This window comes from Ochotona princeps, chromosome 2 (assembly GCF_030435755.1).
Source record: "Ochotona princeps isolate mOchPri1 chromosome 2, mOchPri1.hap1, whole genome shotgun sequence".
Classification (NCBI taxonomy): domain Eukaryota; kingdom Metazoa; phylum Chordata; class Mammalia; order Lagomorpha; family Ochotonidae; genus Ochotona; species Ochotona princeps.
The window spans coordinates 166,593,936-166,616,363 of NC_080833.1; the positions used below are offsets into that span (position 1 = coordinate 166,593,936).

Here is a 22,428-nt window from a genome sequence, read left to right on the forward strand (position 1 = left end):
AAATCTACCACACTGATTCTACAATAATCATGCATCACACACCTCAGAATTCAGAGCGGCTGCAGATAAGTGTCACCACTCCTAGAAGGAAAAGTCAAGAAACTGGGCATCTTATCTTCTGCTCTACCAGCGGGTTTTTTCCAAAACAACTACATTTTGTTTTATAGAAGGCCTGTAAACAGATTCTATGGAAACATATGAAGAAAAACAGTTAAAACGTCTGATTCCATTATTATATATTAAGTGTAGGTATGCTGATTTCTTTTTTTTTTTTTTTTTCGAAGATTTTATTATTATTGGAAAGCCGGATATACAGAGGTATGCTGATTTCTTAAAGTGAGGCTTATCTTAGGAAAGGGAGTAACATAACTTCCTGAGGTATGGAGTGCCTCACAAAAAAACAAAAATCAGCCAGTGAGATGCTTCCCATGCAAACAGCTACAGTGTAGCTAGAGAAAACCATGTGCCCTGGGAACCGTTGGTCTGTTTTTAGGATATTCTTGCAAACTAAACATGGAACATGAACATTTTACATTGATGAGAACAGATTGTTGTCAACCTAACAGCAGGAGGCATCCTAAAAATTCAATTGCAAAGTGGTTGTTTGGAATGTGAAATCTCTCACTCTGCGTTTAGGAATAAAAATTACAAATTTTGATCAACGCCCAGACAGGGCTCCAGGAGCAGATTTAATCCAAGATGTAGTTCAACTGCTCTCATGTATGTTGCTGGTCTCTTTAGCAAAAGAATATAAGGTACTAACAGTAATATTCAACTCTCAAGAGCCAAACAATGGTATTACCTCCAGACACAACAGCGCTCTCCCCTGGATGCTGGGTCCATACATCCTTGGTCTCTATTTCTTCAGTTTGAATATCTCTGTCAATATTATCTTCATTATACTGAACATACGCCTTAAAAATAATGGTATGCAGGAATTAACACTGAGACTCAGTTTCAGAGCTAAAAATGAATACAATCTGACTTTTTGAAAGTTAACGATGACTGTCCTTGCTAATGCCCAAAACAGGTATAATGGCATTATACAACAACCATGCAAAAACTGTCTTACACATTTGAAATATATAGGCCTGATTTTTAAAGGGCCACATCAAACAATTCAACCTTAGCTTCACAACAATATTTAGCCTACGCACATCCTAGTCTGTTCAACGGACTGGCTTTGCAAATCCAAATGCAATTGTTTTTTATTTCAAAAAGGTACATGCTTCAGAAAAAGTCATTTTGCTACCAATGGCTGTGCAATGAAGAAAACAAGCACCAAGAAACTGAGTAATTATACAATCAGAATGAATTTACTGCAAAATGAGGATTAAAGCGGTGTTTCTTCAGTTTCGGGCTGTGACTTGCCTTTCACTAAAAGTGTATTATTTACGTAGCATACCAAACACATATTGTTAACTTTTAAATGGCACGACTATCAGAGGCATAAGAAAATGTAAGATATGTCGCCTGGTTTCAAAAATGTTATGCCCCTGCTGTGAAGTGAAACTATCACATAATTAAGACAAATACTAGACCACTATGGAGAAATACAAAATGATGTGGGATGTGCTGCAGTGACTACGAAGGGAGAGGGAGAATTCAGTGGAAGTCACCAGGAAGAGATCCACTGAGAGAAAGGGCCTTGGATGTTGAGAAATAACAGAGAGCTCTTCCTTATGGAAGAGGAAGGAGAAGACACGGCAGATGGAGAATACACACATAAGCTTGGGGATGAAAGGGCCCAGGTTATGGAGAATTCAGAAGTATTTGGAGATCATCGAATTGTAAGGATTTTATATTTGCAAGAATGACAGTTACATTCTCACAAGTCCAAATCTGATGCTCTGCATGACTTTAAATAAAACATTTGTTCTAGCTAAGTTGTATTCAAAGGTTCAAACCACCGCCTGCAACCCATTATGCATAGCTCACTCATCCACGCTCCTTAAGGCTTCAGACCTTCCCTTTAGAGCCCTGCATATACACAGTCTCTCCAGTTACTGAGCGCCTAGATCCTCCAATGACCATTCCTACATTCTAACATTCCAGAAAAAGAAACAGAAAAGCATACACTTACATCATAACTTGCATTCAGTCATTTAGTGAATACATCTCATACTAACCTGCTTGGTATTTTTTTTCCCAAAGTTTCTGATATACATGTCATATTCATTTACTGGTGGTAGATCCAAGAGAGAGAAAGTGAAGGAAAAATCTAAGTCAATAAGCCGAAGCAGCTTTGTACTCCGTGTTCTTTAAAACAAAATGGAAATAATAAAAATAAAATGAAATTGAGTAATACACATAGCAATAATGGTCAAAGTGTTATGGTTAGATGTTAGCTTCTGGCAAGAACTCAATTTTTGTTCTAATGCGAGCTTAAAATAGGGGTGAGTATTGTGGTGCAGTGGGTTATGTCACCACTCAGGTAGATGGCATCCTATACTGGAGTGCCAGTTGGAGTACCAGCTCTTCCACTTCTGGTCCAGCCTCATGCTAATGGACGCATGGAGGTGACAGTCAAGGGTTTGGGACCCTGGCAAGTGCATGGGAGATCTGGATACAACTCCACAACCCTGGCTTTGACCTGGACCAGCCCTGGCTGTCGATGGACATTTGGAGAGAGAACCAATCAATGAGGACTGATCAATCTCTCTCACCACCTCTTCCTCCCTCTCTTCTTTTTGATGAAAAGAAGCACTTTTTAAAAATAACTGTTAAAATGACCAGGTGGGACCCAGTATGCCCCCAGCTGTTGCTCTTCCCCTGGAAGTTGCATGAATGACAACTCACTTCACAAGCTGCTCCGTCTGGGATAGAAGGATTATCTTTATGTGACACTCGTGAAGCTGTGACCAGACGACCCAGCCGGGCTGACATCCTCGTTCTTGACCTCACAACAGATGTCTGTGTTTCCCATAAAACCCCAAAACACAGCAGCATCTGACAGGACCTGTCACTTTGCACCTCTCAAGTCCTCTGAAATGCCACATGCTCTCACGCTCAGCTTCCTGTCACCGCACAGACGGCTCTTGTCCACTGCCTGATGCTGCTCCTCCAGACACCCTCACCTGTGCGTGCCTGGGGCTGGCCCCTCCTGCGCAGTTAACATCACCCCACAGCAGAACCAGTTGTACATGGAGAGATTTTTCTTTCATTTCCTCTAATTCCACACTACTGCCGCTCCATAAATACACAAAGAATGAGTGAGACAATCCTTCCAATACCTCAGCGACTAGATGGGCTCCTTCCTTCACTTCCTCCTTTCCCACCTTCCTTTGCATTGTCATATTTCCATCATCTTATTCTCCTGCCACCATCTCCTGTCTTTCCAATGTGTTGCCCAGTCTGTCCTCTCCAAGACCCTTTCAGGCACTTAGCACCACCAACAGAAGCCTGCTGCTTGCCACAATCCCCCATCACCTCTGTGACTGCACAGTGCAACCCGCGGCTCGCGTCCCTTTGTTTCCACACATACATCCAGTGGCTCCAGAGTCACTCACGGAGAAGAACACCCTTTCCCCAATGCACCAATCAGGTGATGACATACATACGTCTGCTCCTCCCCTCCCCACGCTCCACACTGCTCTTCTTTCTGTTCCTGTGCCAGTAACTGAGCTGAATTACTGTGATGACTTTACAATAAATCATGACTGTTGAGTTCAAGCCTCTAACTTCTTCTTCAGTTCTGTTATCACTAGTCTTCATCCTTTGTATTCCCAAGTGAATTTCAGAAGCTTCATTCTGAAATGTTTGAACTGCTGAGATTTTGGTTGGAATGGTTTCAATCCACATTTACCTTCGAAGAAATTAACATCCTTACCATATTTTGTAAAAGACTTTCAACTCATGAACATGATATTCTCCCCCTTATTTTGGATTCCCTGAATTTCAGTAATATCTGCTAAATCTTCTCCATTGAGGTCTTGCATACATTCTACTATGGATATTTTAATCCATTTCTAAATGGTGACAATCTAGCATTTTTTTGTCAATGCAAAGAAAAATATCCGAATGTTGTATGTTACCCTTTTATTCAGCATCCTTGCTAAATTCATTTATTCACACTAACTCATAAATTCCCGTAATTCATAACTCTAGACTGGAAATTTTTGTAGAAATAATTCCGCTTCAGGCGAGTGATAGTGCTCATTTTTGATCTTTAACCTCCATTTCTTGCCTAGTCAGAATCTTGCCCAATGTTAAATAGCAGCAATGGCACATCATCTCTCACTCCATTTCATATCATTCCAGATAAGAGAGAAAATTTTATAAATCCTTTCAAAGCATCAACTTTGGGTTGGCTGGATTTATTATAACTGCTTTCAATTTTATAGAGTTCTGCTTTTGTTAGCTAACCCTTTCTTTATTGCTTATTTTGATCAGTTTCTGGAGATAAAGGCTTGCATTGCTAACACACAACCTCTTCTGTCCCTGCGTCTCTTGGTGTAGCCTTGCTGTATCCCACACACGGCAATGAACACGATGATTTGCATTATTGTTAAAAATAGTTTGTAATTCTCCTTCTGTTTTCTTCTTTGACACATGGTTTGTTATAACTAGAAGGGCCAGGCCTGGCGAGATAGCGTAGCGGCTAAAGTCCTCTCTCTGAATGCACTGGGATCCCATATGGGCACCTATTGGTATCCCAGCTGTTCCATTGCTTGTGATCTGAGAAAGCAGTTGAGGACGGCCCAAAGTCTTGGGACCCTGCACTCACGTGGGAGACCCAGAAGAAACTCCAGGCTCCTAGCTTTGGATCAGCTCAGCTCAAGAGCACTGAGGTCACTTGGGGAGTGAACCAGCAAACAGAAGATCTTTCCCTGTCTCTCCTTCTCTCTGTAAATCTGACTCCCAATAATAAATAAATAAATAAATTTTTATTAAAAACTAGAAAACTTAACTTTCAAACTTTGGGGAATTTTTAATTATTTACTATTTCTCAGCACAATTCTACTATTGTCAGAAAACATTTCATGCTAGATTGGAAATATGGGCGGGGCCAGCTCTGTGGTAAAGCCGTTGCTAGGCTGCAGGATAAGCTGCTGCTTGCAGCCCCAGCATTCTGTATGAGTGTGCCAGTTCAAGACTTGGCTATTTCGCTTTCAATTTCATTTCCTGTTAATGGGCCTGGGAACGCAGCAGATAACCCAAAGCTTCAGGTTGCTAGCACCCGTGTGAAAGGCCAGGATGTTACAGTAAGCTGCTGGCCTCAGCCTGGCCCAGCTCTGGCGGTGATGGGTGGCTGGGAAGTATCATGAGTGGAGGAAGAATCTCCTTCTCTCTCTCATCCCCTCTTCCTGTCTTTATTTCACATAATACCTTTACAATATTGTTTTCTATATATTTTTAAATCCTTTTAAAAGATTTATCTATTTATTTGAAAGACAAGAGAGACGGATCTTCCACTCACTTGTATTCACTCCCCAAATGGCTGAAACAGACAGGGCTGGAACAGGAAAAGAAAGGAGGCAGGCACTCTATCTGGGTCTCCCACGTGAGTGCAGGGGTCCAAGCATCTGGGACAGGAGCATAGGCAGGAAGTTAAACCTAAAGTCGCTGGGACTCACACCTGGGATGCTGCCAGTGCAGGGAGTGGCTTACCGTGCTATGCCATAATGCAAATTCCAGGGTTCATCTGCAGAGTATGTTAAGCAAAATTTGTTAGCCAGGCAGTTTCAATCTATCCACTAAGTTTCCTATTTCTACTGAATTTCTATCACTACAAAGAGAAACGTATTAAATTCCCCAGCTGTGACTATGTCTAGTTCACCTGGTTCTATCCAGTTTCACTTTACATGTTTTCTGTAATACTACTATTGAGAAAATGCAGGAGTGTTAACTGAGTTACTGAATTCACACTTTTCTCATGATGAAGCTATTCTCTTTATATCTAGTAACTTCCTTGCTTTCAAATTCCCTGCTCTGATATTAGTGATAATTATTACTCTGATTAATGTTTGACAACTATATTTCAACTCATTTACTTGGAACTTTCTGTGTCCTGACATGTAAAGTTTATTCTTTAAAAGGAATATACACTGCAAATATTTTCTCAATTGTTGCAATCTTTGTCTTATATTTTAGTTTTTAATCCTGTAACATATGTTGTAATTACTGAAATTTTTTGGTTTAATCTTTTATCTTCCTGGTTTTTTTTTCTACTTTTCTAGACATTCTGTACTACTCTGCCTGTCTTTCTTGTCTAACTTTGGATTAATCATGTATGTTTAATTATGGAATTTATCCTTCTATGGTCTGGTTGCTTTTTAATGAGTAAGCTAAATATATCAGCATGTATTCTTGCCTTACCAAAATCTACCTTAAGAGCCTAATGCGATAGCCTAGTGGCTAACGTCCTTGCCTTACATGCACTGGAATCCCATATGGGCACTGGTTCATGTCATGGCTGCTCCACTTCCCATCCAGCTCCCTGCTTGTGGCCTGGGAAAGCAGTCGAGGACGGCCCAAAGCCTTGGGATCCTGCACCTGCATGGGAGACCCGGAAGAGGCTCCTGCCTTCGGATCAGCTCAGCTCCAGCCATTGTGACCAATTGGGGAGTGAACCAGCAGATGGAAAATCTTCCTGCGTCTTGTCTCTGTAGATCTGCCTTTCCAATGAAATAATTATTAAAAAAAAACAAAACAAAACAAAACAAAACAGCTCTATAGGCCAGTGTTTCGGCATAGAAAGTAAAGCTACCAACCTGAAACGCTGGCATCCCACATGGACGCCAATTTATGTCCCGGTTGCTCCACTACCAAACCGGCTCCCTGCCAACAGCCTGAGGAAAGAAGTGGAAGATGGCTCAAGTGCTTGGATTCCTAAGAAACTCCTGGCTCCTGACTTTGAGGTCATTTGGGGAGTGAAGCAGACAACCAAAGACTGTCTCTCTCTGCCTTTCAAATTAATAAATAAATCTTGGAAAAAAAAAACTTTACCCCATTAGTCACTAGATTTTGATCTTTAAAAAAGTAGTCTTTGTCTCTTATCTATAAAATAGGGCTGCCAAGAATGTTGAGGTAATACATGTTGAATATAGCATCAAGTGGCGCATACTAACACATACAAGCACTCATCACATGCATTACCTAGTATTAGCACTTTTGAAAAAGATTTATTTATTTTTTTATTGGAAAGTCAGATTTACACAGAGGAGGAGAGACAGAGAGCAAGATCATCTATCTGCTGGTCCACTCCCCAAGAGACCGCAATGGCTGGAGTTGAGCCGATCCAAAGCCAGGAGCTTCTTCAAGGTCTCCCACACGGATGCAGGGTCCCAAGGTTTTGGGCCATCCTCACCTGCTTTCCCAGGCCACAAGCAGGGAGCTGGATGGGAAACGGAGATACCGGGATTAGAACTGGCGCCCATATGGGATCCCAGCATGGGTAAGGTGAGGACTCTGGCCACTAGGCTACTGCGCCAGATGCATAATTTCTTTCTTTTTTTTTTTTTAAAGATTTATTTATTTTTATTACAAAGTCAGATATATACAGAGGAGAGACAGAGAGGAAGATCTTCCATCTAATGAGTCACTTCCCAAGTTACCACAACGGCAGGTGCGCGCCGATCTGAAGCCGGGAACCTGAAACCTCTTCTGGGTCTCCCACGTGGGTGCAAGGTCCCAGTGCTCTGGGCCGTCCTCGACTGCTTTCCCAGGCTACAAGCAGGGAGCTGGATGGGAAGTGGAGCTGCTGGGATTAGAACCGGTGCCTATATGGGATACTGGGGCTTTCAAGGCAAGGATTTTAGCCGTTAGGCCACGCCGCTGGGCCCTAGTTTCTTAATCATTACTAATTTCCTTAGCTTCCACAACTGAAAAATAAATGAAGTGATGCCCAACTCAAAAGGCTACTCTGGGACTAAGTGATCTTTAAGGCAAGCAATGCCACACCTCCGGCCGTGTTATGGGAGCCATGCTTGCCCTCCTCTTGGTGGTTTCTGGCCCCTACACTTACTGAGTGTGGTTGTGATTTGGCTTCAGCCAGAATAGGCCCTGGACTCCCAGAGTAATGCCCCAACAGTTTTAACAAATTCAACAATAAGCATTACACATCAAACATCAAGACAGCACTACACATACCTGCACTATCAACACAACATCTGGACACAAAGAAAAATGTAGAACAAATTAAAGAATATACCTGAACAATTAGTAAAGCAACAAAAAGAAAAAGCTTTTTTTGTTAAGAACATTGATGAAAACTACACTGGGATGGCACAATCCTTTGACGGACTTTCAGGTATACCTACTTTTGCTTCAGGGCCTGAGTCCTACTTTTCTGACGGTGTGAGGCTGTCGCAAAATCCACAAAAATTCCACAAACAGCGGCTTTGGAAGGAGAATTATTCCCTGGAAGAGAATTGTACCAAGGGACAAAAGCTAATCAGTTGGTATGGAACTATTTATTTCAAAGAAAAAAAACAGACAAAAATAAAGCAAAATACATAACAAACACATTTGATAAGCTCTTAAAACTAATAACAATAAATAAAACTAAACATTTTGCAAGCACATTTAAGGTCTGCCCCTGCGTATTTCTTCTATAACTCTCAGGCAACAAAGCAAATTTTACTGATCATCTGCTCTGTGTGCAATCAAATTACCGTAAGTTTAAAAACAGTTAAGAAGACAGATACAACTCAGGCTAATGTCCCTGCACTGTTCCCCAAAATAAAAGATGATATGGTAGGCCCCCATGAAAATAAGCAATTCATTAGGTTTTATTTTTTTATTTTTATTTTTTAAAGATTTTATTATTATTGGAAAGCTGGATATACAGAGAGGAGGAGAGACAGAGAGGAAGACCTTCCATCTGATGATTCACTCCACAACGGAGCCGCAACGGCCGGTGCGTGCCGATCCAAAGCCGGGAACCTGGAACCTCTTCCGGGTCTCCCACGCGGGTGCAGGGTCCCAAAACCTTGGGTCGTCCTCGACTGCCTTCTCAGGCCACAAGCAGGGAGCTGGATGGGAAGTGGAGCTGCCGGGATACGAACCGGCGCCCACATGGGATCCCGGAGCGTTCAAGGCGAGGACTTTAGCTGCTAGGCTATGCCGCCGGGCCCAATTAGGTTTTATTTTTTTAGGTTTTTTTTTTAACCTATCATACAGGGAGAGTTATAGAAGAAAGAAGGAAAGCCAGAAAGGTCTTCAGTCTGTTGGTTCACTCCCCAAACGGCCTCACCAGCCAAAACTGAGCCAGGTCAAAGGCAGGCATGCTCTGTGTCCCCCACATGGGTGCAGAGGCCAAGCCCCTGGGCCACAGTCCGCTGCCTTCCCAGGTGCATTAGCAGGGAGCGGGGTCAGAAATGGAGCAGCTGGGACTTGCGCTAGCATCCATACGGGAAGCCAGAACGGCAGGTGATAGCTTAACACACTACACCAAAACACTGGCTGCAATGTATTCGTTTTGCATTTTGGGCTGCCCTGAGTGATAAGCACCATTCACAGGCATTACATTTGTTGGTGGGCAACACGAACAGCATACGGCAGAAGCAACTGAGTCTACACGAAAACTTCAGGACAGACTGAAAAATAGAGAAACTACTGGAAAGGCTGTCATCAGCCAATTCTGAAGCTGCTCTAACAGACTGAAAAGGTTGATTAAGGAGAAAGGACGACATCCAAAGTCAGTCTCCAACCATCATGGACAAAGACGCCCCACTCCACGGAGCCTACATCCACAAAAGCACAGGAGAGGCGCCAGTGTGGTGGCTCATAGGCTAATCCTCTGCCTCCAAGCACCAGCATCCACATGGGTACTGGTTCATGTCACTGCTATCCCTCTTCCAATCCATATCTTTGCTTATGGCCTGGGAAAGTAGAAGAGGACAGCTCAAAGCCCTGGGACCCTGTACCGACACAGGTGGTCCGAATGAAGCTCCTGGCTCCCAGATTCAAATCAGCTCAGCTCCAGCCATCACAGCCATCTGGGGAGAGAACCAGTGGATGAAAGATATCTATCTCTGTCTCTTCTTCTCTCTGTAAATCTGTCTTTCCAATAAAAATAAATAAATCTTAAAAAAAAAAAAACAAGCTGAAGTAGAACTAGCAATCTGGGTATTACTAAAATCGGCCAAAGTGATTAGAATTGCCAAGTCATTAAAAAGAAAAAATTATGAATCGCAATCCAATTAAGAAACACACTAGTAAAGTCACTCATATGATTGTTATATCTTCAGCAACACTTTGCTCAATTAAAAAGATCTCCTAAGAAAACTGAGAACTTTAAAAAAATTTTTGCTTCTTAGGAACTTTAGAAAAACAAGATTTATGTATGGAAGAATTTGAAAGGATATGGAGATTGGAGCAGAAAGAAAGATAAAGAGATCTTCCGCCCACTGTCTCACTCCCCAAATGTTTGCAATAGCCCAGGTTGGGGCCAGCCACAAGCAGGAACTAGGATCTACATTTGGGTCTGCCCACGGTCGCAAGGGCTCAGGCACTTGGGTCATCTTCCACTGCTTTACCTAGGGCATCTGCAGCTGCTGGATACAAAATGGAACGTCTGGGCCTCAAACTGGCACTCCAATATGGGATGCCAGCGTTGCAGGTGGCAGCCTAACTTGCTATCCCAGGATCCTGGCCTCTCAGCAACTTCTGAATCCCGGGAAGTTCTGAACGTGGTCATGAAATCCTGTTGCTCGGCACATAAAACTTGTCTGTGCACACTGCTACTCCATAGCAAAATCAGGCAACCAACCCAGGAACTTTTGCCACACAACACAGCCAAACTGAGGGCAATCCTTAGCTCTGTCAGGACAGGTACCCCTGGCTGCACATTTACAGAATACTCTAGACCAGCATTTGGCAGCAGAGTTCCGCCAGCTCTGCAGCAGACACAAACTCAGAGTAATGATCGCACTACTGGAACTGCCTCTGCATATCACATTACACTAATTATCAACAGAATCTCATTATATTCATCACTGCTTCACCACATAAATTAAGATATCCTTATAATATGACTATTTTACGTTTAATGATCATTTCTCCTTTAAATCATTTTAAGATAGTCTCACCACCACACTGCTCAGTGATGAAGACTTCAAAGCTACCTTTTCAGGCAATCTCATCTTTGAGCAAACAGCACAGCGTGCACTGACACAAAGTAAGACAGCCATAACTACAATATGATACAGTTACAGCGCCACTGTCATGCATGCAATTGTCACTGGCCAACATGTTGTCGCACATGACACGACTGTCCTATTCTTGTAAATATCATATCCAGATGCCGAGAACTGGAGCTAAAATATATTTCTAACTTGCTGAAGGAATTCCTTGGGGGGAGAGGGGAAGGCTCACTCAAGAATGCTCCTTGCCACTGGCTGTCATGTTGTTCAGCCTTCGAGGCCACGGGAACCTCTCAGTGGGCTGCCTGTCTCACAATGACTCTCATCTGCTGAGATTATTAAGTTTCCTACTTATATAATCACGACTCTTCCCTCAGCAGAAAGTCAGCGCAATCAGGAAAAACGACACCTTGTACTCACACACGGAGCAAGAAGCTGACAGCTCTGGGAAAATGAGTGCCACTGCCCACTGGGCACAGGTGCCTGACACCCGCTCACAGCCACTCTCAGGCTGCAGGTATCACACAGAAAGTGGTCTGCAAAATTGTCCACGGGACAATCCTCACATCCATGCGATTCAAGTCTCTTGCCTGTCAGTAAGTGTCAGATGTAAAAGGCATGGCATCATCCTGATAGGCAAAAGGCTTACTTCTCTGCCCACTGGAGCACTGGGAGTCCGTCTTCAACAGGTGTGTACACATGCGCACATGAGCATGGACCCCATCAATTACCTGCCCGGGACTCCCTGTTAGAATCCATCTGCCCTTGCTTCTGAGACAGTTTCAAAGATAATTCTCCAATCCTTTCATTTTCTGCATGGATGGCTTTTTGAATTTCTTGGATTTCCTTTTTTTGGGCTGGAGGAAGTTCTTCCATATTTTCTTTTGATTCTGCCTCATTGTTACTGTCATCGTCTCCATCACAAACTTCAAAGTCATCTTCGTAATCCTACAATAACAATGTTTGGGGAACACTTTAAGTCTAACTCGAAGTAGCACTTATTCTGAACAGAGCATCACAATTTCTAATTTAAAATAGAAAAAGTCCTTAAAAGATTTTTGTAGTTCGATGATTTTAATATTATTGAATTATACAGCTGCATAATTTTCTCTAAAAACAAACTACACAATATAGAAACAATGCGCCAACATTTACACTGAGAATCTAAAAGTGTGTATTTGTGTATAGTTTCACACACAGATGTGTTCGAATGCTGTGCACACGAGAAGTGATTATAAAATCACTTCCATCACATTAGTAAGCACAGATAGGAGTACAATAAGCTTTTAAAAGTTACAGTCAAAACTATAAACTTGCTAGCAAATCTAATCATATACCAGGTATGAAAAATAACAAAAAAGAGAGAGTGAGAGAAAAGCTATTAAAATATTGGCTTTTAAGAATTAATTATTTCTAGCCTCCTGCCACTATGGCAGGGGACTAGGGTCTTTTTACTTTTCCTCCTGCCACTATGGCAGGGGATAAGGGTCCTTTTCTATCTCAGAACCCCCTCTCGTCACTAGGACGGGAGTCTCCTTTCTTAGCTTTTCTAATAAATCTTACTTTAAAACTAAAAAAAAAAAAAAAAAAAAAAAAAAAAAAGAATTAATTATTTCTAAACTGAGAAAAATTTTAACGTTTATACATACTTCAAAATCACCTTCAAAACTGGGTGTATACTCCTCAGCTTCAGGATGTTCTAAATCAATGTCTTCCTTTTCAACTTCCTAGAGGTAAAAAATAAAACATGAAACAAAAATCAATCACAAACTTGAATATTATAAGCAGACTGGGAAACTAAATGTTTTCTAAGACTCTTTTCATGTTGTAAATTTTAAAATGTATTTATTGAACTAATAAAACTTAACTGAATACTTGTAAGAAATACCTTTGCTAGGTTACAGACACGATCAAAACAAGAGGATAGTTAACAAACAGCCTCCTAGGAAAACTATAATTTTGGTGGTCAAAATGTGCATTACACAAATAAATCCTAAGTGTCCGACAATCCACTTCTTTCCCATGAACACATATCTTTCTGAATGTTTTTATTCACGTGGCTAAGAACAGGTACACTGAAAAGTGTGCTTGAAAACAAGCGTTAGCCCAGGTCCTGCCTAAACTGTTCCATACTCCAAATGACCAGAGCATCGGCTGAGAAGTTCTGTGGCACGTGGCCCCGTCCTTTCCATGGAGGACATGACAGGCTGCTCAGAGTCTGAGAGCGCGGGCCTCATCTTGCCACCAATCGGGGGACACACGCGATGGAGGGACGCACTGAGGCCTTCCTGAATGAAGGCACACTCGCTCACAGTCCAGGTTTCCAGGCAAAGAGGACCGTAGAAATGCAATGAATAATCTAGAAGCGCAGGTTTTTCCTTAACAGTTGTTCCTCCATTTGCTTAGATGTGTTCTCGTACTTCGTAGTTACTGAGAACACAGCACTTCACCTGGCACATATCCCAGGAATCCTCCAGGCTGCTTCCTGCCCCTCCCCCTCTGACAATCTACAGCTTTCCTGAGCCCTGCCCTCTGGGCTGTCATCCTCAGAACAGCACTCATCAGCCCTACTGCCTTCCCTGCAGGTGTTCCCTGAGGTCACAGGAACCTCAGAGGTATCTTAAGAAAGAGACCAGACCTACTTGTCCCCTCCAGCGGACCATCAGAACACCTCTGCCAGAGCCTGCAGCTTCTATTCTGCTGCCTGAAGCCAAGACAGATAGCGGATTAGGAGCAAGAAAGACCAGCAACCACGAGGGTAGGAGAGCGGCCAACACAAGAATCCAGAACGATGGTGACCAGGACTTAAGGGTAAGAAGGACAATGTCCCCCACCCCCGCGGCCCTAGGTTTCTGGATTTAAACAATATGTTGGTATCATCCTCCACCATGTGGACCCCACAGGCAGAGCAGGCTCAGGAGGAGAGGGTGGGAAGAGGATAACTCAGTGCGGGGTGAGACAAGGGGAATTGTCAGAAGGCAGAGGCACAGACCTGGAGCTCGGGAAAAGGCTGGGTACGTGCTTGGTCATGCCACTCACCATGCAGAAGTCTAATCGTGCACTCCAGCACCTCGGAAAATGATGGGTGATGAAACCACGCCCTCACACTGGTAACTGCAGCACAAAGAAGCGGAGGCGCTGCTCTCCCGTGAATGTTCAGCTCTGACTTTCCGGTATGAACACGGTCCTCTACGCCTATGCCAGCCAGGGGACTACGAGAATGGGTGAAGGACACCTCGCTGCTTGAGGATGGAACGGGAAGCTATTATTGCAAGCAAATACTTTAAAAGAAAAGCTGGCCTACAGCAGGGTGCTTTCCTGAGGCCTCCAGCTTCTAGTTTCATAGGCAAGCGGCTTGGGCAATCTCCCAAACAGAAATAAAATGAACAACGAAACATACGTAGGATCTGTGAGAGAGGAGCATGCCCAGGGCTGCTCTGAGGCGTGGACAGCCAGGGACAGTAGAGGGAGCTGGAGCCGACTCAGGAGCCAGGGACAATGTAGAAAAACCTCAACGGAAAACCATCTGCTGGAGGCTCGCCCACGTAGTGCTGAGGGCGGCAGGCCAGCGTAATCCTCCTGTGCACACTGGGGGAACCCCCTCGGCTTCTGAGAGGGAGGGAGGAGCATCTGACGGGGCCAGAGCTTCCTGTCCGCAGGAGACACTAGTGACCCGGAGCCTGAGCAGTCTAGGACAGGAACACCACGTCTTGTTCACTCTCGCACCCTGCTCCTCCCACAGGGGAGGGAAAAGCACTCGGAGGCACAGTCAGCAGTACCGAGGGCTTCCTCTCCCGGACACCTCCCCACCCTGGTACTGAAGGCCCAGGTACTGCAGTTCCTGTTAGCCACTACATCACACCCAGCCACCGGGCAGACCGCACAAGGCACTCTAACAGGCAAAGCACACAGCACGAGTTCCTCAAGTGCCTGACATAGCAAAGAGAGTGGAATCATCAGACCGCGAATGGGAGAGAACTGTAGTACACTAATGTTGACAGCACACAGCAACAGGAGACACTGGAAAACAAACACAAAGCCAGAGAGCAGAAACACTGCAACCCACACGACAAAACACCTCTGGCTCAGCTAGCAGACTGGACACAGCACAGAAAGGAAAAATCTGAGAGCTTGAGGCTACCTCAGCAGAAATGTTCAGAACTAAAAAAATAAATAAATAAAAAATAAAATAAAAACTTAAAAAAAACAAAAATATACCAAAACTACAATTCCTAAAAGGTACAACATGTGTGTAATTGGGATATCAGAAAGGAATAGGAAAGAAAGCTTACATAACAATTTCCCCCAAATTAATGTCAGAATCTAAACCAAGAACCAGGAAGCTCAGAGAACACAGGACAATAGAAATGCCCAGAACACTACATCTGGGTAAACGATAAACAAACCACAGGAAATCCAGTAAGAAAACTCCTCAGTGAAGTGTGTATGGGGAGGAGGGAAGTATCCTACCTTCTGAGGAGCAACAATAATTAAATCCAATTTCTCAAATACCACAAAATAAAGCGAATGCAGCGAAATATTTAAAGTTCAGAAAGTAAAAATTTACCAGCCTAAGATTAAGTATAGTAGAAAATCAGCCTTCCCAGGTGATGACAAGCAGATTCAAACAAGTCAAAAATCAAAGGAACTTATTGCTAGTAGACCTGGCCTGCCAAAATACATACGTGTATATACATACATGATTTTTAAAAGGAAGTTCTTCACCCACTAAGGAACTCTCTTTCCAGACAGAGATGAACAGACATTCAGCAGGATTGGAAGTGATCACTCCAAGCAGAATCCTGACAGCCACAAGCAGGGAGCTGGATGGGAAGTGGAACAGCTGGGACACGAATCCGATATGGTGTCCATATGGGATCCTGGTGCTTGCAGGATTTATGGAAGAACAACAGAAGATCTTGCATCCACTGGTTCACTCCTCAAGTGGCTACAATGGCCAGACCTGAGCTGATTCAAAGGCAGCTAGAAGGGAAGTGGAGCAGCCAGGATATGAACTAGTGCCCATAGGGGATCGTGGTAAACGCAAGATTGCTGAAACCCTAGTGAACACAATGACCTCAAAAAATCCAGATTCAGACCATAGTATCAACACCTATGACTCCAGCATGATGCAAATCCCAGCGGCTACAGCTTGCCCCGGAATGCCGAAGAAGCCTCAGGACGTAACAAATCCACCCATCAACGGCATAAACAGCCGGAGGCTCGACACAGACCATGTTTCCAGATAGAAACCAACGCCAGGAACTAGCTTTGCAAGTCAACCTGCCACAGTGAAAAGCAAAGGTTTGGTTCCCAAACAGGCGAAGGGAGGCAGCAGCCGACAGCAGCAGTGGCCGCTAGAGCTGTCACTCCAAGTCCTTCCAGCTGAGAGGAATCCAGGCACCGACCCTGGAATGTCGGGATCCTTGCTCTTCATTCCCAAAACTTCAGGTTTCTATTGCACTCTTCTGCCTCAGCTCTTAACCCTTCCTGTTATCAGTGGGATTCCATCTTCCCAGAGCATCCCACAGGTGCTTCCCTCCCCCTGGAGAGGCGGCTGACGTCAGCTCACCTTGTCCTCAATGCCTGTGACATAGCCCAGCTTGTAAAGTTGTTGAGTTTTCCTGATAAGGATGAGATACCCAGATCTTCCTTCTCGTCTCTCTGAGCATCTCTCAGAGGCCCTCAGGAAGAACAGGATTCCTCCTCCCTCAGTACCTCTGCTGGTGAAGTTCTAAGTTTACCTCCTGGGCCAGCCTGGCCCCATACAACAAGGCAAGAGTTTGCAGCCTGCAGCAGCATAGACAGTATGGAATGCCAAGACGCCCACAGTACAACTGACTGTCCCGGGCTTGAATCAAAATACTAATAAACAACAGACCGTTTGAAAAAGCTCTCCTTCACTCCTACACAGTATTCTTTACTTTCTTTTGTTTGATTGTTTTGACCTAAATATCTGCATTGGTGTCACTTAGATTTCCATGGAAACATTGTAAAAAACTAGAATTTTTGAAGCATATTTTTTTAATTTCAAAGGCAATTTATTTTCTTTACAGAGAGAAAGAAGGAGAGACATAGAAAGAGGTCTTCCATTTGCTGGTTCACTCCCCAAATGACCGCAACGGCCAGAGCTGAGCTGTTCTGAAGCTGCAGGCCAGGAACTTCTGAGTCTACCCAGTCACAAGGATTGGGGCCATCTGCTGCTGCATTCCTAGGCCACAAGCAGATAGCTGGATTGGGAAGTGGAGCAGCCAGGACTCAAAGCAGCACTCACACGGGAAGCTAACACTGCAGGCAGAGGATTAACCTACTAAACCACTGTGCCGGCTCAAAAAATTAGGATTTTATTCAGGTCTAACTCAGAGCAACACTGTCAGCCTTACAACTGCACAGCCAGAGGGCTTCCTGGTTCCTTAGAGGGCAGAAGAGACCACAAAACTCTCTTCTCAACAATACTCAGGACTTTTAAAAAGAGACAGCTCCCAACTGGAGACCATTATGCTTATTCTGTCATGCCAGAAAAAAGTGAAATAAGGTAGCCATTTTGCTTACGCTTAGTGAAATAAGGTAGTCCCAAAAGCACAAATACCACATGTTCTCTCCGATATAACACAGTCTTCATGCAAAGTAAACAGATGTGTGTGATCAAGTATTCACATACATATTGTCGTAGATGAACCATGCTATGGAGACCAGCACACCAGGAAGTAAAGCTCTGTTGCAGCGTGCATCTCTGCTCTTAAGTGAAAGGAAGAAACTGTTAAACTTTCCTCGATGATTTGGTAGGGCTTTTCCACTTTCACCCATGCCTACAGTGCCATGATGTACTTATACAGCACAACAGTAAACTTTTAACTGCTACGAAGGGACTATGCTACTGTATTAGTTTGGGAGAGATGGGGAGAGAAAAAATACAGGGAAAGGGAGAAATATTTGTACCTATAAAACTGTATACTGACATTTAAATAGCAGAGAGTTAATCTGGTAACTGTTACTAAGGGACTAAATACTACTGTAACATTCAGGAAATAATGGGGGGAGCCCCGGATACCTAAAAACTGTGTCATGGTACACAATATATTTTTAAAAACTGTAAAAAAAAAAAAAAACAGGTTCTTCAGAGAAAAAGAAATTCATACAGATGCGAAACTGAGACCTATGGGAACAGGCCATCAGACCAGTGGTGAAGATGCCTTCACCCCAACCCTGGAGTCCTGGAACTCACTGCTGGTGCCAGCTTCCTGCCAGTGGAGACCCGTGGAGGAGCTGTGTTACATTCCTGGCTCCTGGCTCTGGCTCCAGTCCAGGATGCTGCAAGTACGTCAAGCGTGAACCACTAGACAGGAGCATTCTCTCAAATAAAAGTTCTGTTTTGTTTTAATCGTGGGGCCAGCACTGTGGTGCCGTGGATTAAGCCACCACCTTCAACACCAGCACCCTTAATCCCATTTCAGAGCATAAACTCCAGCCGCTCTGCTTGCAATCCGGCTCCCCACTAATGTGGCCAAAGCCCCTGGGCCCCTGCCACCCACGAAGGAGAGCTGGATGGAGTTCCTGGCAACTGGCTTCCACCCCGCTCAGCCCCAGCCTTTGCAGTCACTGGGCAGTGAAACAGAGAGTAAAATACATGGATCTTTCCACCTCTCTGTCCACTTTCAAGCAAATATAAAAATCTCAAAGAAAAAATGAACTAGGAGACAGAGGTAAAGAAAAAGAGGTGACCCGCAGAAGAACGTGGCTTTTTGAGTCACCTCTGCTATACCTCTGGAGTCTTACGCTGCTTTCCGACATGCTGTAGAGTAAGTGAAGAAAACGGGAACCTGCCTCATGATTCTCTGCTCCTACAATCCTAGCTTAACCAACTCCGCAATACCGGAACCACACTGAAAGCTATGGATGGAGCACATTAGGACAGGCATCCCCAAGTCCATCTCAAAGAACATGAACACTGCCTTCTGGGAGACCCAAACTTGCAGGTATGATTCTATTATCATCATTGCCTCAAGACAGGCTGCTTTTGCTTCCTTTGTGCTAAAGCCACATTCTTTTCCTAATAATTCATGTCATTATAGATTTGTCAAAAACTAAGGAATCTGACACCAAAAGTAACTCCTAATGTAAACTATGGATTTTGAATTATGACATGTCAATTTATATTCACCAACTGCAGAGGATACCAGTTTGGTGAGAGATACTGGTAATGGGAGAAGCTATTTCTGAGTGGAGGCAAGGAGGCGCAGGAGAAATGTACCTGCCAATCAATCTTGCTGTAAACTTGTAACTGCTCTAAAAATGTCGTTAAATAGGGGCAAGCACCAGGGCATAGCACCTTATGTACCAGCTTCCCACGGGGCACCAAGTCAAGCCTTACCGGTTCTACTTCCCAGCCAGCTCCCTGCTGATATGCCTGGAAGGCAGTAGAGAAGGGCCCAAGCTTGGGCCTTTGCACCCAAGTGGACGACAAGGAAAAGCGTCTTGATTCCTGACATTCTACTGGCCCAACTCCAGTCACTGAGGCCATTTGGGGTGTGAATCAGTGGGTGGAAGACTGATCTGTCTATCCTCTCTGTATAACTCTGCCTCTCAAATAAAAAAAAATCTTTAAAAAAAGAATGCTATTAAATATTAATAAAACCCTTTTGGCATCCTATTTTATTGAGTCATGGTACATTGTATTGAATGATAGATATATTTACTGTACAAATAAACAAAATCTATTTTATTGACACATGGAATTATCCATATTTTGTGATATACTATAATTTAGTATGTGTAGTGTGAACAAATTAAAATAGTTAGCATTTCTGCTTCCTTGAACATGTGTCATTTCTTGTGCTAGGGACATTCAAAAATCGCATCTTTATAAACCATGTAATAACTGCTTGGAACTACAGTCACCTTCCATATCTTAGCTACCACAGGAATCTTAAAACAAAACTTAGTAGGTATCACCCTTTGTATTCATGTTCAAACGCAGGATGACCCATGACCCTTTAGCACATCCCATGTCTAGCCAACATTTTCAACGTCCAATTCATCCACTCAAAAAACACACACAGCACATCCTGCATGTGCCAGGCACTCGGCCAGGGGAGAGGACGAGAGGGTAGGGGGCAGAGACAGAGCCACACGGGAGGGACACACGGTGAGGACCCCAGCACCTGGGGCCCCGCTGCCCCGCAGCCACTGTTCCCAGCACTGCTCAGGACAAGAGGCCCAGGGTCACCAGTCAGCAATTCTCCCTCACACACAAGGACACTGCCAATTCCTGCATCTTCCTGATTCCACGTGTTTCTGAAAACCAGGTTACCCTACTTCTCCTCAACAATGAGGTTAGGCTATTTCTCACCAACAATGGTCTGAATCATGTCTTTTTGTGGCTTCTCTTTCTTCAGATCTTCCTCATTTTCAGTTTAAAGGCGGAACAACCACGAGAAGGCTGGCTATTTGTGCAATTGAATATGCTTCCCTGCAAAGTTCTCCACAAAAACCTTTCCCTAAGAGCAAGGCTCTGGTGCCTGAAGCTGCACACAGCAGTCCACATCCCTGCTGCCCCAGGGCCAGGACTGTCTTCAACAGGACCAAGAATTCTCAAACAAGAGCAAACACAAGTTTCCCATTAAAACCTCCAGTATGGCGATGTTATATTGTCTGAAAGGAGTAACAGCTGCACCAATACCATGTGAACACGACAGTGAGGAATCAAGCACAAAGTGCATGTGTCCAGACAGAACTGCCAAAACATACAAAGACGACTTCTTACCAGAGCTTCTGTACTCTCTCGCCTGTGAGACAGCTTCCACGTAGAGGCTTCTTCGTGGCTATGCTGGAGGAGAGAGGACAGCTACGATCAGAACATAACAGCACACTGTCCCAGCTCCTCCACACACATGCCACCCCGTGCTTTGAGATACACAAAGGACAAAACTAACACTCTGGCGTCCGGGTCTTGGCTTTGTGGCTCCTGAAGCAAGTGACTTGGGTGGCTAACCATTCTGTGCTACAGTCGTCTGAGAACCCAGATAACACGGTGAAAGGGCTGGGCAGATGATGCGTACAAAGTGTGATCCTTGTGCTTGACACGGCGAAGTCCTGGGACCTTACCTGCTGCTGATACTGGTACGGGGAAGCTGAGACACTCAGAGACAGTCACCGAAACTGTTCACCAGAGAAAACTAGTGACGGTACGCTTTTATTTTTCATGAAGAAAATAAAAAGAATTCACTTTTTGAACCCCCCAAAAAAATCTTTCTGGCATATAGTAGATTAGCCACATACTGAAAAACTGGTTCAAGATAAACTCAATGTGATGCTCTAAAATACATGGCCCGATGTCTCCAGAGTCCCTGCCAGTCACGTGGGAGACCCGGCCTTAGTCCCAGGCTCCTGGCTTCAGCCAGGCCGCCCTGGCCACCGTGGACACCCGGGGAATGAACCAGCAGGTGGGCACACGTGCTCTCACTCACTCTAATTAATCAATCAATTTAATTTGTATAGGAAATCAGTCATAAGCTAAAACTAGATGTTTTTCAAGACCACTTCTGAAATGTTTCTGGGAGAAAAAAAATCATACTTCACTCTTGTGGCACAATAAAAAAAGCGCAAAACACCTCACTAGTGATTTTTTTATTACTAATGTTGAAATGATACCACTTTAGATGTGTTGGTTTATATGTCAAAGCTTTTTTTTTTTTTACTTTCCTAATGTGACTACAAGAAAACTTAAAATTAAGAGATGTGGCTCAAGTAACAATTCTAGCAAACAATGGTAATCTGATTTTTAGAGAAAAAAATATTGGGAGAAAAACACCAGAGTAATATATATTTTAATCTAACAATTCTACAATTCCAGTTCAAGAAAACTACCCCCAGGCAGAATGCGGGGTGGCCGTTTGGCACACTGCCACAGTCACTGTCTGGGACACACACCGAAGTGCCTGTCCGGAGCTCTGGCCGTTGTGCCTGACGCAGGTCCCTGCTAACGTGCGCCCTGGATGGCGGCAGCGGACAGCTTCCCGACCTGAGTCAGCAGCACCTGCCTGGGAGACCTGGACTCAATTCTGGGCTCCTTGACGCTGCAGAAGAGTGAACCAGCAGACTGAAGGTCTCTGCTGTTTGCCTTCAAATCAAAATCAGAATCAAAAAAAAAAGAGGGTAGGCTAACATTTCCACAACCAACTGGGAAAAAGAGTGAGCCTCACAGCATTTGTGCTTCTGTGGAGTTTGTGTACATATACGTAAAAAAAGAAATCCAAAACACACCTGTTGGGGTCAGGAGTGTGGTGCAGCAATTTAAGCTGCACTTTCTGGAACCCCACATTGCTGTCTGGTTCAGATCCAG

General features: G+C 44.0%; 1 protein-coding gene across 2 annotated transcripts in view; it reads right to left on the bottom strand.

Annotated features, from left to right (window-relative positions):
- Positions 1-22,428, bottom strand: part of DYNC2I1 (dynein 2 intermediate chain 1) — a 76,615-nt gene that overhangs the window by 26,052 nt on the left and 28,135 nt on the right. The window contains exons 1-6 of one of the 2 annotated variants that reach the window (XM_058660742.1): positions 20,851-20,909; positions 12,737-12,814; positions 11,819-12,035; positions 8,262-8,361; positions 2,130-2,259; positions 803-914 (exon numbers count right to left, since the gene is read on the bottom strand). In XM_058660742.1, coding sequence (XP_058516725.1) covers positions 803-914; positions 2,130-2,259; positions 8,262-8,361; positions 11,819-11,963 — 487 coding nt within the window. In that variant the 5' untranslated portion in view covers positions 11,964-12,035; positions 12,737-12,814; positions 20,851-20,909. Of the gene's footprint in view, positions 1-802; positions 915-2,129; positions 2,260-8,261; positions 8,362-11,818; positions 12,036-12,736; positions 12,815-20,850; positions 20,910-22,428 lie in introns of those variants that run through there. The other variant, XM_058660743.1, reaches the window with a different exon arrangement.